The sequence below is a fragment of the Paramacrobiotus metropolitanus genome, unplaced genomic scaffold (assembly GCF_019649055.1).
Source record: "Paramacrobiotus metropolitanus isolate TYO unplaced genomic scaffold, Prichtersi_v1.0 Parri_scaffold0000002, whole genome shotgun sequence".
NCBI lineage: Eukaryota > Metazoa > Tardigrada > Eutardigrada > Parachela > Macrobiotidae > Paramacrobiotus > Paramacrobiotus metropolitanus.
In genome coordinates, this window is record NW_026570222.1 from 3,654,828 (window position 1) to 3,671,292 (window position 16,465).

Genomic DNA, 16,465 nt, shown 5'->3' on the forward strand with positions numbered 1-16,465 from the left:
ACTAAATTTTCTGCTTCAGAAGTTATCAAAGCCATGAGCATATTGATAAATTCCCTTGCTGAACCCATTCATCCTTCTACAAACTGCTATATTGTGCAAATTGCGCGGGTGTTCAGGAAATGTCTGTCAAAACCGGGACCAGAGAGACCGGAGCGGAAGCTGGGTCTTAGAACAACAGAAAACGTACTCCATACGGCCCTGCATGCTGCCAACTGTCATGTTTTCGTACCACCCTCCCCGGTTGCAAGCCAATCGGTCCGTCGTAATTGCATTCGGCAAGCCTTTAATTATACTCATGAATCCCGACGAACGTAGCAAAACTTCACTATTTCGTCCAGAGCCACTCACATATGCCTTATACGTATGAAAATATATGATCAACGCATACTTCTTTTTTCCAGTTTTTCACGTCCCATATTCAACAATGCACTTACGGTTTCAGGCACTATTTTGATTAAGAGCTCCCTCTGAGAATATTATGCTTCAGCGCTTAAGCTTTTTGACTATTTTACCACCAAACAGCCAAAAATGTCTCAATAATTTGACACCAGCGTATCTCCACTGCTATATATGCGGTTGAACCACAATACAATATTCCCATAACTCGAATCAACAGCCGGTACGCGGCGTTATTCGCATTTGCAGTTCGTGATCATGAATGGCTGCGGGTCACAGAAAAAGGAGCATATAATAGCACCTGTTGTATACTGTACGATTTAATACTGGGAATAAGCTCTTGGATTAAGTCAACATAATCTTCCCATCCCAGCTACTGCGTCTTCTACAAAAACCCTACCTATATGCTCCTGTTTCCCTTACGCTTATCAGCCTATTATATTCTGCTATGCACACGCGGATGGGATTACCGCCTCCAAGCAAGCGTTCTCGTGGATATTCCAATCGACTACGTTAACGCCATGAACATGTTGTGGATGCTGAGTAAAACCCAAGGAGAAAACTGCTGTCTTTCAACATAATGCTGCGTTTATGCTAAAGAGAAAATGTTACAACAGCTCATTTGAACTTTTATGATTTTGGTACGTATGAGCTTTGCCGGCACATACGCTGCTATCACATGGAAAAGATGCTAATTAATTACGGAAACGATCTCCAATGACCTGCCTTGTACACGTTCGACTTCAAAAAAGCCATCACGTAAGTATTTTAATCGAGCAAATACGTCTTAAAACTAAACAGCAAGCAAAATTTTCGTGTGTGTAGGCGGAAGTCCAAGGAAGAATTTTGTAAGTACCTTTACAAGTTCGCAACGCGGGTGTCCAGGGGTCTTTAAAACTCTAGAATTAGGCTGTACATTCCATACTTCGCCTTTTTTATTACAGATCTGTTTACAGTAGCCAATACTAGCCATAGATGCAACAGAACAACATGTGATGATGTTGATTTACGCAGCACAGAGCACATAACAGTAAAACGTATGAATATAAATCTTGTTCGAAATTGCTGAGTGTACTTAGTGAGTATGCGGTACCTGCATGCAGCACTTGTACCGACGTATTGAACCAGTTTTAAAAGTTCATGTTAATTACACTATCGGCCTTCAAATTTTCTTGAACAAGATAATTTTGAACTTTCGTACTTATGTGCAAGTAAAAGGTGAAAGCCAAGAGTAGCAATGCAGCGTGCATTTATTAACTATATTTTTTGCTGCTGTTGATCAGTGTTAAACCACTCATTAGAGTGATTAGACCACTAACTAACTGGCATGAGCGCATGATAAAAAAATATCAAATACGCGCAACAGAAACATTTTTGTAACAGTAAGGAAAAAACATTATCGTTTTTATCGTCTAACGCACATTGCACACTTAATTCTAAACTGCCGTTGTGCGTTAACCAATACTGTCATACAATACGAATTTTCACTTAAACCAGTGCATATGCTTGTACCTGTACTGTATCCTTCAAAAAGATTCAGAGCGTCCAGCGAGCGCGTGATCAATATTTTATTAATTTCTGCTTCCGTAAAGTGCATATTTAAAATAAATAAAATAATAAAATACGTACGTCTGCGTCAGTGAAAAATTATCGTACTGCTTAATTTGCACTTTGCAGCAGCCAGTCAACTTTTCAGTTTCCAGTATTAAAAAGTCATCCTAGCTTACAAGTACATTAACTTATTTAAATCCCTGTTTCCCGAATAACTTACAGGATCCCAATTAGTAATTATTAGTAAGTACTGAGCTGAGGAGATGCGTATATGGCGTATATATACCGCACAATCACTGTAATTACGAACGAATTTACCCTTTTTTACAGCCAATTAAACGATTGAAGTAACTTCAGCCAGATAGCAATATTTTATTATTCAGATACCAGAAAAACCACGATACGTGCACTGCTACTGTACGGCATACGTACAAGTACAGTACATATAAATACAATAATAGAACTGTAAATAATTATTATTATCTCAATGACACAATCCACTAGCTACTTAAACGATATATATATATAAATATAATATCTATATATATACTGTCATTTAGATCTACTATCAAAGTCTGCTGCAAAACTGTTGTATTCACGAATACTTTCGTACCCCCAAACCGTTTCCATTTTTTTAGTATTACACGTTGGCTTTTTTTCGGTAGCGTTTTTTAAAACCACTGTCAAGGTGGATAGGTCTACCCTATCCACCTTGCCACTGTATATGACAACACCCAGTGAAATGAGAACTTTTGGCCGTTGGGTTCGCACGAGAACTGTAGATTGTGAACCACATAATTATAATCTCATTTTTTCGACTCAGGTGTACAGAACAGGTACGGTATGTGCAGACTTGCGGTATAAGTACTGTATTACACAATAATATTATGTAACTGTGTAGTATGCACTTAAGAGACAGTACAGAGTACTAACGACCAAGACTGCATGCTGCCTGTTACCTTATATTATGAGTTATATCTACAAGTACATACTAATTATACTGTAGGACATAATATTTATATAGTATGGAGCGCAACTCGATCTCGTACTATCACAGTTTGCAACTATGGGCACCAGGTAGTACTACAACGAAATTCATTTTTCAAACGAAAACGCTGATTATTTATAAAGAAGGAATTTATTTATTTATAAAAGAGTTCATAGCAACTATAACAAACAGACCAGGCCAGCGAGTGCTACCGGGTTTATCTGGTCGGAAATACTCCAAAATAAAATTTTATAACAGTTGACAGTACCCATAATAATATTATGGGTATTACTATTACTAAACTATCTTTATTATTACTAAACTAACAGGTATTCAATCGAGCATGCACCTTGTACGATGACGTCATGGTAGAGAACACGCACAGTGAGACGCAGTGGGCAACCCCTGCGGGTTCTGTGTTTATCAAAACTTTCATATTCGTACAATCCGTTCGTACTATGACTCAAAAAATGCGGAAAAAATTTGAAGTTTGGAAAGTGAAAGTTGGTAAGTAAAAAGTTGTCATATAAACGAAAAGTTTACGATTTACGTAATTCTTGTTTACCATAGAGGTCTATGAGGCAGTGTGCCTTAGCCCTCTTCGCTAAACAAAAATGACTTGTTTTGATCAAATCTGAATTGTTTGATGGTTTTCATTGATTGATTAAATTTTAATTGTTTCCTTTTGATTGACTGATCAGGTTCTGGTCACTTCGTTTCACCACAGATCAAGAACCAAGGATTTTCGTTTAGCATGGAGATCTCTGGACTGGCAAACCACCTCATAGACCTCTATGCTAACGAGAATCGTAAAGTTTTCGTTTCCTTGAGAACGTTTCACTTGTCAGTTTTAGTTTACAAACTTAGAATTTTTTTCTGCATTTTTTGAGCCATAGCACGAACGGATTGATAAACACAAAACCCGCAGGGGTTGCCCATTGCGTCTCTCTGTGCGTGTTGCCTATCGTGACGTCACGTAAGTCGATGGAATACCTTTTAGTTTAGTAATATTATGCACTACCTTAAAACGGTCACTCTAAACTTTTTATTATAAAAGTGCTTGGTAGACGTGCCTTTGGAGTCTGGACAATACTTTATTCTCTCCAACTTCAGAAAACAAAAACCATAAAAGAAAACCGCTTTTTCGCACCGAATGTGGTTTTAATAGTAGTCTGTCCTAGAGTAGTTTGTATCTGTACATGAAGACGCAAACTGCAAAGCTGCAGCCACTGCGTTACTATTGTATTAGCCTCGAACAACACACTGTGTGAGAGAGCTTTAACGAAAGACGTCCCACACACGACGTATCGTTTAGCCGGCACAATTTATGAGGAAGCGTTTTTCGTGTGGAACAAACTCGGGCGTAACAAATCATTTCACATTTCATCAATATTTTTCAATGAGGACGACGGCTGAATATTGCATCTTCCATCACTGATGCCCACTGTCGCCTTTTGTTGCATCCTTTGATTTATACGTTCCCATCTCCCATGCTGAGATCAATAGCTTAAATTTTCTTTATGCAGCCAACGCACTGGCATTAGCTAGCATGACTCAAAACAATTTTGTTAATGGACCATATACACATCGAAGAAGTATCCAGTGTTTTTATCCATTGTTTCCATGAAACCGTACAAATATCCAGATATCGCAGCACGCCACGGCTTAATCGAAAATTTTAGTGCTGTTTACAAAGCCTAACAACAATACTAAGCCGTTAAATATTTCCTTCAACATATTAATAATACACGATGCTTAATGAAAACGACACCGATAATCCGCGCGGATTCCGTTTATCGAATCTCATTGATTTGGTATTCCCTAGATGGAAGGATGTAGCAGTTGTCCAGCATCACGATCACTCTATGGGACAAGCTATGCGTTATTACCGTGTCTGGATTTACATCAGCGTGACAGTAACGGTAATTCCAGGTAAGCATACATGACACAGGATTATTACACCGTAATGAGGTATCATTAGTCAACATAAATTTGTTGTTTACTACGTATAGAGTGTATCTGTATGTGATACACACAACTGCCATAGCTTCTTTCATATTATGATCAATTCTACTCGGAGTCAATAATTACTTGAGAATATGCGCATTAATCGTTACAAAACTTTGGTCACGCACCGTACATGCGTTAATTTTTGAAGAATATCAAAAGTAACTGACCATGAGGAAAGTACAGTGTAGTCTATACTATACTACTCGTACTATATATATATATATATATATATCTATATATACATTAATCTGCGTATTCATGCTAATACGATATACTCAGCCTGCAAAATCAGTTGGAATCTTTTCAACTAGAGGATGCATAAGAAATAACAGGAATACTAAGGATAAGATATGCTTACTTATAAGTTACAACACAAACACACAAGTAGAACGTTTGCGGTGGAACTATAGCAATTACTCGTTGTTCTTATTACTCCAACAGCCGTCGTGTTCGGAGTGGCAATAGCCTGGATTTTCAATGAGGATTACTTTGCACTTTTACCGTTCGAACCTTACGACTGGACATTTCTTTATCTATATATCACCGTCACTTTTCAAATCTTTTTTGCTCCCACATTGGGTTGTTTGGGTGCGACAAAACTGAATGCGCGATTGTTATGGGCATACTGGGGATCTTTGGGTGAGTGCACTTGTCAGCCTGAACTAACAATTTGTAAGCTAATTTCCGATATCTATAGAGCTGCAGTAGATACCATAGCATTTTCAGTGAAGATTATTATAATAATAATGCATGTATGTAACAATGCAAGCTAAAACCATTAATTTTTTCAACAACTTCAACCTAAAGAAAAAATACAATATACTGCTTTCGCCTACCTACTACCTGTGTGATTTGGTATCCGCTATTTTGTAAAAGTTACATATTGTGACTACCCGGGACGGATGGGTAAACACACGCGGGTAAACACGCGCGCTGGCTGCGTGCACGGGCGTACAAATTTTTTTAATTCATGGTCAAGTCCAGTTTTAGTTTTCTCTATATCTAATTTTAATGTATCGTACTGTCATTTAACAGTTTCGGTAATCACTTTCATGCGAAAGTCATTACTTCATCCCAAATGCAGTAAGTAAAAACTTTAAAACTACCTGATTTTTGTTAATGCACTGCGTACTGCGTAGTGACTCTTGGGAAGCTAATACTCGTACATACGTATTTAACGCTTTCGACCCCTTTTGACGGCAGAGATAGCCATTACCAGATGTGTTCTGCATACACAACACGTGACTAAGGTCTAAGAGTACTACAGTGAATAGTCGTAAATGCTTAAAAAAACAGGAAAGCATCAGTAAAATTCACGAATTTCGTAACGACAATAACAGAACTATATTCGTGCAATATATTCGTACAACAACAACAATAACAGAACAAGTGTTCAAAAAACCGATGGACAAATTCACTAATGCATTGTTATTTTTTAATTATGATCAGCGTTTTAGAGGACAGCTCATAATGTCGTCACAATTCAAGTATTAATGAAACTCTACAAAATAAATAGTCGTACCCCAACCGAAAACCCGCGTACAACTGGCAAATTGCCGTGCCATATAACCGTGTCAAATGCAGCTAACGTCCGTATAATTATTTTGCATATATACGAGTATATACGTGATCTTTATTCATTATTAAAAAGATCTGATCAGCCGAGCAAATGTTTCCAAAGAATTCGCTATATACTACCATTGATAAGAAATGCAAAACATTGGGCCGTTATATAATTTAACATTCACCCTTTTTTTCTAAATACTTCATATTGTAAAAATACTGCGGCCAATAATAAAAGGAGCACAATAGTCAATGCAAGAACTTACACCGCCAACATCCGCTTACGTGCGCTGCCCGAGAGCGGAATGACAACGATACGCAAGACAAAAATACTGTAAAGATGTGGAATCGTAAAGTTATTAACTTCAAAACAATAACTTGGCTCGCATTATGTTAATTGCAGAACTGTCTTTATTTAAAAGGTTAAAAACTGTCCATTTATTGATATCCCTTATAATTTTTATAAACCACAAGGAACTGGAATACAATCATCCCAATCTAAAGACAGTAAACTGTAACGCTCACAATTACGCTACGGTTGTTGGTTGTTTGTATCATAAACTATTGTCTTATTTAACGAGCTGTAGTCGCTGCATGCTTCCGCCAAAGAAATTTTTATTTGACGAATTTAAGCAACCACAATACCTGATAGAAATGCTCACATCATTTCAGTTACCCTGAAATTGGTCTGAATGAACTACTCCAGAGCATACAAAACACTCGTAATTTGTAATGCATATGTAACAGTAATGCATATGTAACAGTATATGTTCATATTATATGGTCGGAAGTTTAAGCATATATTCTCAAAAATGCAAAGGAGAGAACGGTATTGCATCAACGCCGTAACTCACCCGTCTCACCGCGATATTTTTAACTGTCTTCGATAACATTATATCAATACGAGTACTGTATTTGTGTACTACGGGTAGTACTCTGTACTTAATTAATCACAGAAGCTCCAAGTACTGTGCCAAGGCAATATAGATATAGTGGAGTGGATGCAACTTGCACCCATGTAAATTCCAAACCAACCAGAATCGTTAACTTTTATGTACGGTTGTTTTCACTAATTTCTGAATTTTAAGCAGCGGCTATCTGTTCAAATTCAACGAGGAAATGCTATATGTGTGATGGGTACAATCCCCGATCAGGATAGCATTGAGGAAGTGTTTTTCTTATGAATTTGTGTTGTTTTGAGTACTTAGTTAGTACTTACGAGTGATACTTATTAAAGGTGACTGCCGATTTCTGAATAATCACGTTTGGTAAATAATAAATTTGAAATATTAGGCGTATCTATCCATTTCTCAAAAGAACAAGTTCCGAGTTGCCCGCGCCGTTTCATCTGTATTAAAGCTGAATTCTTGAATTGAAAGCTGAACGTTGTGCATCGTGTACCGAATTTGTTAGACTACATAAATTACTGGTTCATCGGCAACGAATATTGCAATTTTGATTACGATTTTGAACTATAGTATTTTGATTACGACCAAATTTTCAACTGTTGACTTTGCAGTGATACTGAGTATTGGAGACGCAATAACAGGCACGGTGTGGATTATGAAATCGATACAAGTGAACAAGCAGCTGCAACAACATCTTTATACGCTAGTCACACAATATTATGGCATCGATCCTGCTATCACGAATCTATGGAATCGTGTACAGATCGCGGAACAATGCTGCGGAATTGAGCAAGCTTCGGATTTTTCAAAAAGCATTTGGTATAAAAATCTGATTAGTGCCGGCCTCAGTGCCATTTCACTACAGCGCAGAAAAAGTGATCACGTTCCCGTCCATTTGGATGCAATCAATACAAATATAATAACCATGCTGCCCGCATCCTGCTGTTCAACGTTTTTTCCCGCCGATTCCCACCCAGCGACCAACTGCACTATCACAGCGCTAAGTGATGCCGTACTGCACAAACAGGGCTGCTACCTGGCCCTGCACACCTGGATGCACAGGATGGGTGACATCCTTTTCGTACTGGGTTTCTCCATAATGGCTTTTGTGCGTGTGGCCATGGTGTTCTGTCTATATAACGAAATCAAACACTTTGTGCGCAAAATCCAGATGCGCCGAGCTGGGAATGCCACAAACGAAATGCCCCACAGCAGCCTTTCCGCAGAGCCTGATTTGGCTAATTTTCATCACAATTCCGGTGTACTAACAGGCCCTGCCGGAAGTACCAAAAAGCCTTGTCTTGATTTATTATCCACCGGTACTGGTGCCTTAGATGCTAATGCCGAACGCCCACGATGGAGCTTTGCGCGGCGTTGGCGCGCCTTGCGCAATCGCATACGAAGGAAGCGCCCAGTCCAGACAACGTCGTTAACTCCCCAGCATCCGGCTTCACGCTCAAACTCAACAATCAAGCTCAAATCGATCAACGAAGAGACAGCTACAATGCTCTGACAGATCCTCTCTTGCACACCAAATGCGCTACGGGCCCACGGCCAGTATTCACGCCTCAAAAGAAATGATGTACAGCCGTTTTCTTGCAGCTCGTTTGTATATGCGAACTGTTCCTTCGTCTCAGTTCCGGCCAATCTGCGTGAACGATCTCAATTCACTGAGGATATGATGTGTATAAATAACAGAACGGTCGTCATGCATAATAAGGAGAATCGACAATACCATTACACCCATCCCGTGATAACTGCACATGACAGAACGAATGGATTTCCAAAAACAGGGGATTTTGCTTTTTAATATGTATGAAGATTATTCAGTTACCGACCCTTTTACTTTCAAGAAAGCTATTTTAAATAACCGCTATTTTTCGTAAAGCCGAATTAAATAACGCGAAAAAACGCGAAGAAGTTAGTACATACGATTAGTACACACCTACAGTAGAAAGAAGCAAGATTATGCCACATAATTAATTAGTCAACTAAGAAGTTGCGACCACAACGGATTTAATTATAAGTTGGTCCTATAAGTACAACGTTTAACGCAATAATATTAAGAATGAAACAACAGTGATAGCATAAAAATAATGGAAAGTCCGAGGAAAATTTTTAAAAATATCTTAAATTATTCTTAACTCCATGTTACAGGATACTGAGTACTCTGCACTCCAGTCAGTGTTCTGTACTATTTATCAAGCCCACTAGTAAGCAAAAACAATTCTCAGAAAACCCACCACAGCCAGTTTCTATTCACAAACGCAGTCGTAATTCGTCAATTTAGTACGTACAAAATTTTAAATGGCTAGAAATGGTAATTCTCTACTAACAAGGGATGTCATTTATACTTCTACAAGTATTGATTGCAAGAAGTAAAAACACAGATACTGTACATTTCTGTTAATACGAAACCATTAATAAATATTAAATCTTATTCACTCACCTTCAGTTCGGATGAGCCTTTAGCAATAATATCCAGAACCGAGCCTCCGATTACCACCTGTAAACAAAAATTTCGTTTATCTGCTGTAGGGCTCCGGCATAATCGTATAACACATCCATGCATCCGATATATGCAGCGATTAACTGAAAGTGCAGGTGGAAATACAACAATAAGTACAGATATTATCCAAATGTCTTTTCCTTATCCGGCTTCAGTGTTATTACCGGCCGCCCTTTTGCTTTCGTAGGAACTGACTTCTCCGAGAATATAATGCGCGAATTATCTTTAGCTGGCAGAAACTGACCAGCCTTTGGTGTTTCTTTGATCGACCCATGGACAGAGTAACCAGCAAACGAATCAGATTTCTTTTCCTTTAAGCGTTTCAAGCAAACAGCAATTCTAGCGGCTACCCGAGCGTTATTTTCAAGGAGCGCAATATCTGCAATCACGGGCCTTTAGCACTTTGTTCTAATAGACAGTGCTCTCAATGCCAAACTAACCCTAACAATTTAGTAATGCACATGTCAGGCTCTTGTTAACAATATAATCACTGTACAATACGCACTTGTACTGAGCGTTTTTCCTTCGGATATTTTTAGAAGGTACTTGAGAAGAAATGGGGTAATATCCTTTCCTATGACTTTTTGGGACCTGCAGTTTTCAGCAGTTAAGGTAGAATGCATCACAACAATATTCCCATGTACGTATATTTCCATTCTTTACTCACGAACACTCAAGCAACGCTAGATAAATCCATTCTTCCACTTTCTCCAAAGGTATTTCATTTTCTTCTGGGACTGGAACTGCCAAAAGGATGCCGCTATGCAAACTAAGTTTCTGGTGAGAACCTAAACGAAAAACCTGATTACGAATCAGAAAGTAAGAAATCGGCGACTCAGTTTATCAATATCCAGTTGTTTTACATCAGAACTAACAAATGTCCGAATAAACATTAAAACTTGACCTCGCCCGCAGCATTTTACTTGCAAACTATAAAAGATCAAAACCAAAACTGAATTCCGGATTCAGATTAATTACGGATTAATTCCGCGGCTTCCATTTCAGTCCTCACGTGGCAAGGAGAAAAGTATCCACTTTTTCGTGAAAAGAAAGAGGGAAAATCGCTACTTGGACCAATTGTCGCCACGCAAACGCCCTGGGTTTCCTAAAGAGGTTTGATTTATTGTTCGATTCCTCGCTGTCCCGAATCAGATATCAAGTATGTACCAAATATTCCAATGTTCGTCCAACGTCCAATATCGACTTAACACCAGCACAAACGACGGCCACTGGTGTACGTCCTAATTCCGTTAAATCTGCGCTAACGTCCATGCCTGCATCGAAAATCCACAACATGCGATGGTGAGACTGGCCAAAAACGTAAAACAGACAAGGAGGAAAACATTTCAGGTGCCACATTAAATAAACAAATGCGACACTAGCTAGTTTTCTGTTACTTTTCTGTTACAATCATAACATCTCCCGTTTCGAAAAGGAATTGTTGCAAAAGAACGAAAAAGACCGTACAGCCGTAATCTGAAATTATAACTTTCGGGATATACTTTCACCGATAAGTCGAAGTAAACCTCCTGCCTGTACCTACTGTTCTGGCCGCCACGATGAACTCCTCCAATGCCACCTGTTGCGAATATGGGAATGCCGGCTTGGTGTGCCAATAACATTGTAGCAGAAACCGTTGTGCCTCCGTGCAATTTCTAATTTACAGAACAAAGATTTATATGATATATACACCTATATAGATGTAAGTTAAATAGCATACTTTTTCATAAATCACAACTACAGTTCTGTAATAAGACTGTACTCGTATACAATATTGGCTGACCACGAAGCGTGCAGTATATACGTATATGTCACCCAGGTCAGTTAGTAGAATAAAATCTTACATTCGCCACAATGAATGACAGATCTCTCCTGGAAACTTTCTTAGCATCTTTTACTTGCGCCAACCGCTCTAGATCAATGGCATCCAATCCTGCAAAGAAGTGTCTGTCGTCCGGCACTCGCATAATTACTATCATATTATTACGAGCGTCCACCCAACAGCAGCTGCTGAGACTGGAAAGCAAGTTAAAAAATTGGCTACAATAAAGCTTAAGTAATTAAGCTGAATAAAATTCACAAAATTAATAATAATCATTCAAGATAACGATTACTGTGCGTATGGTTGTATTCAGTTGACAAGATACAGAGAGGCCAAAATAAATTAAGTAAACATACGGGTCTAATCAATTTAAATGCCGATTATATAGCATAATGGTTACAAACTTTAGCGTATGAAAACCAGATTTACTAATTATTATTAAGTCGTGTACGTTACATATAAATTTTATGTAGTACGTATCAGGATCTACTGTTGGTCCTGGTAGTATACGTGTATATAAATTAGAAAACGATATACGAGTATATTTATTACAAGTATCGGTCGCGCTAGCGCGCGACCAGTTGTGTTCGAGGGATGGAAGAATGAAAGAAATACAAAATGTACTTGGTAGTGACATCGTACAGCAATAAAAAAATTTTGAAAAATATTCCAAGTATAAAACCCCAGCGAGGCCAGCTACGAAATTATTTTAAACATGTGGAAATGCGGACAGTTTTCAAGCTTTCCGGTTACACGCGACCAGTTTCATAAAAACTGTGAAAGCTTCCGTAATTTTTCTTTTTGTTTGCTTTTTCACGGTTCTTCTTCACGTTTTTAATGTAACTTTATGTTGCCGAACTAAAGAACTGAAAACTTGAATTTTTTGGTACGACAGATAATGTTTAAACGGTAATGAAATGGAGGGATCTTTTACACGACGCCCATAAAAAACCATTCAGCCGATATGTCAGCGCAGAATTAATGGAAAGTTGTGGGAAACAATTAACAGTTGCGGTTGCCCAAGGTGACCTCGCAGGCTGCATCGTTAGCTACTTACTAATAATTGTAAGATTTTCAGCCGTTCAGTCGAGCTATTCAGCATTAATCAAAATAAAATAAATACTGTACATATTAATTTTGTTAGATTTCAAGGTTAGTGAATACCCAAGCTACCGCCAGTATTATAGAGCAACGTACGTTAGTAAGTACCCAAGCTACCACCAGCTCGTATCACAGAGCCGCTACCGGAGGGAATACGGTAAACGGGCCACGGGCCGGCTTTTAGATATTTAGAAATTACATATAAATTAGACAATTTAGACCGTGAGCTAGATATTGAGGTACTCAGATTTCTAGATATTTTAAAATTTCGAAACTCTGGAGGCTCAAAATTAGAGTAACGGCCCGCGCATGTTACTCGAGTCGAAATATTTAGAAATATTTAGAAATTCTGGAAATGTTAAAGCTTTGGAGCCGACTTTGGAAAAATTTATAGTTATTTTGAGGTATTCGAACAGATTTAGAAACATCTTAAAGGTTTCAAGAATTTTTTTAACAAATTATGTTTGATGGAATTGACAATTTTAAACAACTATAATTTAGGTTGCTAAGTTGCGAAACTTGTATATTTGCTCATTCGAGACGTTTCCAGAATTTACTGGAAATTTCTATGAACTTTAAACGCTAAGTACTGGAAGTTTGAAAGGTTTTTTGAAAACGTTCCGGAAACCAAAATTTTTTTTCCAAGCTGCAGGTAGGAAGCTTTGGAAGATGCTGGATTTTTTAAAACTATCAAAAGCCTCACAAACGGAATCACGAATTAGGAGATATTTTCCAAAACTAACAACCCTTAAGTACTGAAAACCTTTAAGTACTAAAGCTTTAAAAATTTTTTTCAGACCTTCTCCTAAACTTAAGATTTTTTTAAAGATAAAGGTAGGAACGTTTTTGCGATGCTCTGTTTTATAAAATTATCAACTTATTGAGCAAATCAATCTTGGTTTAGGAGATAATTTCCAAAAAATAAGGACGTAAGGATATATGAATCTATTGATATAAATACTATAATAGTGCATTAGCGCTGCAACTTGTATGTGTACAAGTTACGCATGCATACATACAACTAACGTTAGAACCGCCTGAAAACTGGCTTGTATGTATGGGTCGTAACGTGTTTGAGCGAGCTGGTGTGCGGCACGCGTGTAGGTGCCAGCTGCCTCGCATGTACATATACAAGTGGCCAATCTGACTGCCCGTTGATCTCCAAAATTTTGAAAACTTCTCTTTCGTACATCTCTCAACGGATCTTCCCAATCGACATATCAGAAGATGAAGAATTAAATTTAAAACTTTTTGGTATCTAGCAAGTAGATATTTATGGCGAATCAAGAAAGTTATGGCCGTTTTGGTTTCTCGTAGACTTAGCATAGGCCCGTGAAAGGAGGCGGTGGCTTGCATCCTATGTTAAGTCTACGAGAAACCAAAACAGTCATAACTTTCTTGATTCGCCATAAATATCCACTTGCAAAATACCAAAAAAGTTTTAAATTGAATTTTCCATCTTCTGATATGTCGACTGGGAAGATCCGTTGAGAAGCAAACGAAAAACGAGCGTTTGAAATTTCGAGGTTGACTGGCAGCTGGATCGGCTACTTGTATGTATGCATGCAAAGAGGTGGAGTTACAGGCATACACGTAAGGGCCTTACGTGGATGGATTTTTGGCACCGCCTTCACACACGCATACATCTAATTTGCGCGGCAGCGAATCGCCGCGGTGTGGGTTCGGTCATGACGTAACTTGTATAGATGGATCCTTACTTGTCGGCCATACAAGTAACCAACGCACATGGTCTAATTATTATACAGACTTATTATCTGCAACTGGGCTGTCTCAGCCTGTGTTCCCTGCTTACAATGATCTGATATGACTGTAGCCTGGAGGATAATGGGTTTTGAGCTGATATTGATTGTGAATTATATCTATATGTGCTTGACTATAAATCATTTAACTCGTAAGGTCGAGAGTGAGACGTAAGGTCGAGAAAAAAACATTTTACCGCTAGGATTAAGCTGATTCGTGGTTCGCCTTACCAATTTTTATGCTTCCATCCAAGATCGCAATTGTCGCTGGTTGTGCACCTTCTTGGCGCACGATATTCTCTAAGGATTTCGCGGTTCTGGAATAAAGTACGAAACAATTTCAAATTCCGAAAATATTTGCTCCATAGGGCTGCTGCAGCAGGCGTAAGGAATTAATACCGCAGGTTTTCTGGAAACGGCATGCCGTGAGTGATAACAGTGCTCTCTAGAGCCACTGAAGCAACAGTTTGACTGAGAACGTTCCCGCTGGAAAATTGTCTCCGACCTCCGCATTCCGTACGTACTGAAAACAACACCAGTTTAATTAATGCTGCCATGCGTGTATTGCTCGTCACTTATTTACTTCTTCCGGAATCCCGAATCTTGCAGCTGATATTCCGTCGATGTACACTTCGAAGTACGCAGATGCTCTTCATTTTATTTCATAATATGCAGACTACAACTAATCACAAAAATCTGCACTCAAATCTGGAGGAACGACGACCTGCTTTGGAGAGAGATCTCACCCCCGAAAGCACCCACTGAGCAGAGCTGTTATTATTAATATACTATATTTGTCCAGATAGATTGATGCATGGATTACATTGGCCAATACGTTATACACTAATAAGAAGCAAGAAGGGTTCTACGTTGAACTCCGCCATTTCGTATACGGAACAAAAGAAACAGAAAAAAACCAGCCACTTCTTATGTACTACGTTATTAATACCCAGCATGAACAGACAGCGGCGTTTTAAACTTCTAATGAATAATTCTAATCATAGGGAACAGTACATTTTGTAATTTGTACAAGACTACCGACTATGTACAATAAATTATGAACGCTACCAGCTGATCGCATTGCGCGCACAACTTCTACCTATTTGTATGATGTTTATCTGTCCACTGCCTCAGACTGTCTGCGATGTTATTAAACTTTTCAGTGGCCATTTCCTATTGGCTTACCATATTAAATTGAAAGATAAGGAATGGCAGGGAATACTCAATACAACCATAGGTCAAACGCCAACAGAAAAGCCAAACCGTCGAAGAAATCACGCCTGACTGCCCCATGAAGGGTGGGTTTTGTACCGGTTGGGACGTTGGGTTCGAGATATGTATAGGCGGTCCCGAAGGCGCACAGAGCCTTGGCGACAGTACAGCTCAGGAGACGACATCCCGTTCACGGGAGTTTTTTCCCCTTTTCCGACATCGGCAGTTTTTCCAGATTCTTCTTTGCGCTATGCGTTATTAGAAACACACTATCGGACTGAGAGAGCAAAGACGACGTGTGGAGTGTGGACGTCAAAATTTTGTTACACTTCTGTAATCACAATTCACAAAACGCACAACCAGGCACTTTTCTGTACTCAAACAGCCAAATTTGGGACTGGCCATCGGCCTGCTGACATAAACTTGCACCTTGCGCATGTCCCAACGGAAATCATCAATCGATATCTCAAACGAATGAGGAAAAAATTTTAAAGTTTTGATACCAAACAAACACCAGATCGCTCGGGCATAACACCACCAAAATCCGACCACATATCTGCATACTCACCTATTTGTACATAGTTAGATCCTATTTTGGCTGCAGAGCCGCATTTCCAGTGTCACATTTTCCGTTTGCGTTATAAC

General features: G+C 38.8%; 2 protein-coding genes across 17 annotated transcripts in view; one reads left to right on the forward strand and one right to left on the reverse strand.

Annotated features, from left to right (window-relative positions):
- Positions 1 to 16,123, reverse strand: part of LOC129589226 (uncharacterized) — a 32,636-nt gene extending 16,513 nt beyond the window's left edge. Inside the window, exons 1-12 of one of the 8 annotated variants that reach the window (XM_055483866.1) lie at positions 15,794 to 15,830; positions 15,192 to 15,290; positions 15,008 to 15,131; positions 14,840 to 14,925; positions 11,770 to 11,941; positions 11,469 to 11,580; positions 11,093 to 11,199; positions 10,904 to 11,030; positions 10,593 to 10,713; positions 10,431 to 10,516; positions 10,090 to 10,304; positions 9,866 to 9,922 (exon numbers count right to left, since the gene is read on the reverse strand). In XM_055483866.1, the coding sequence (XP_055339841.1) occupies positions 9,866 to 9,922; positions 10,090 to 10,304; positions 10,431 to 10,516; positions 10,593 to 10,713; positions 10,904 to 11,030; positions 11,093 to 11,199; positions 11,469 to 11,580; positions 11,770 to 11,941; positions 14,840 to 14,925; positions 15,008 to 15,121 (1,197 nt within the window). In that variant the 5' untranslated portion in view covers positions 15,122 to 15,131; positions 15,192 to 15,290; positions 15,794 to 15,830. Of the gene's footprint in view, positions 1 to 9,865; positions 9,923 to 10,089; positions 10,305 to 10,430; positions 10,517 to 10,592; positions 10,714 to 10,903; positions 11,031 to 11,092; positions 11,402 to 11,464; positions 11,581 to 11,769; positions 11,942 to 14,839; positions 14,926 to 15,007; positions 15,132 to 15,191; positions 15,291 to 15,354; positions 15,696 to 15,793 lie in introns of those variants that run through there. The other 7 variants (XM_055483857.1, XM_055483848.1, XM_055483838.1 and 4 more) reach the window with 7 other exon arrangements.
- LOC129589261 (uncharacterized) lies at positions 350 to 9,434 on the forward strand. 9 transcript variants are annotated; one of them, XM_055483941.1, is made up of 5 exons: positions 350 to 1,155; positions 1,222 to 1,244; positions 4,761 to 4,867; positions 5,387 to 5,584; positions 8,028 to 9,432. In XM_055483941.1, exons 1-5 carry the CDS (start codon positions 1,114 to 1,116, stop codon positions 8,927 to 8,929), a joined length of 1,272 nt encoding a protein of 423 aa, XP_055339916.1. In that variant the 5' UTR covers positions 350 to 1,113; the 3' UTR covers positions 8,930 to 9,432. The 9 variants fall into 9 exon arrangements, with proteins under 9 accessions (XP_055339916.1, XP_055339926.1, XP_055339882.1 ...); XM_055483951.1 differs by lacking the exon at positions 1,222 to 1,244 and having other exon boundaries at positions 8,028 to 9,430; XM_055483907.1 differs by lacking the exons at positions 350 to 1,155; positions 1,222 to 1,244 and adding an exon at positions 3,160 to 3,264 and having other exon boundaries at positions 3,993 to 4,867; positions 8,028 to 9,431.
- Positions 16,124 to 16,465: the final 342 nt, after the last annotated feature.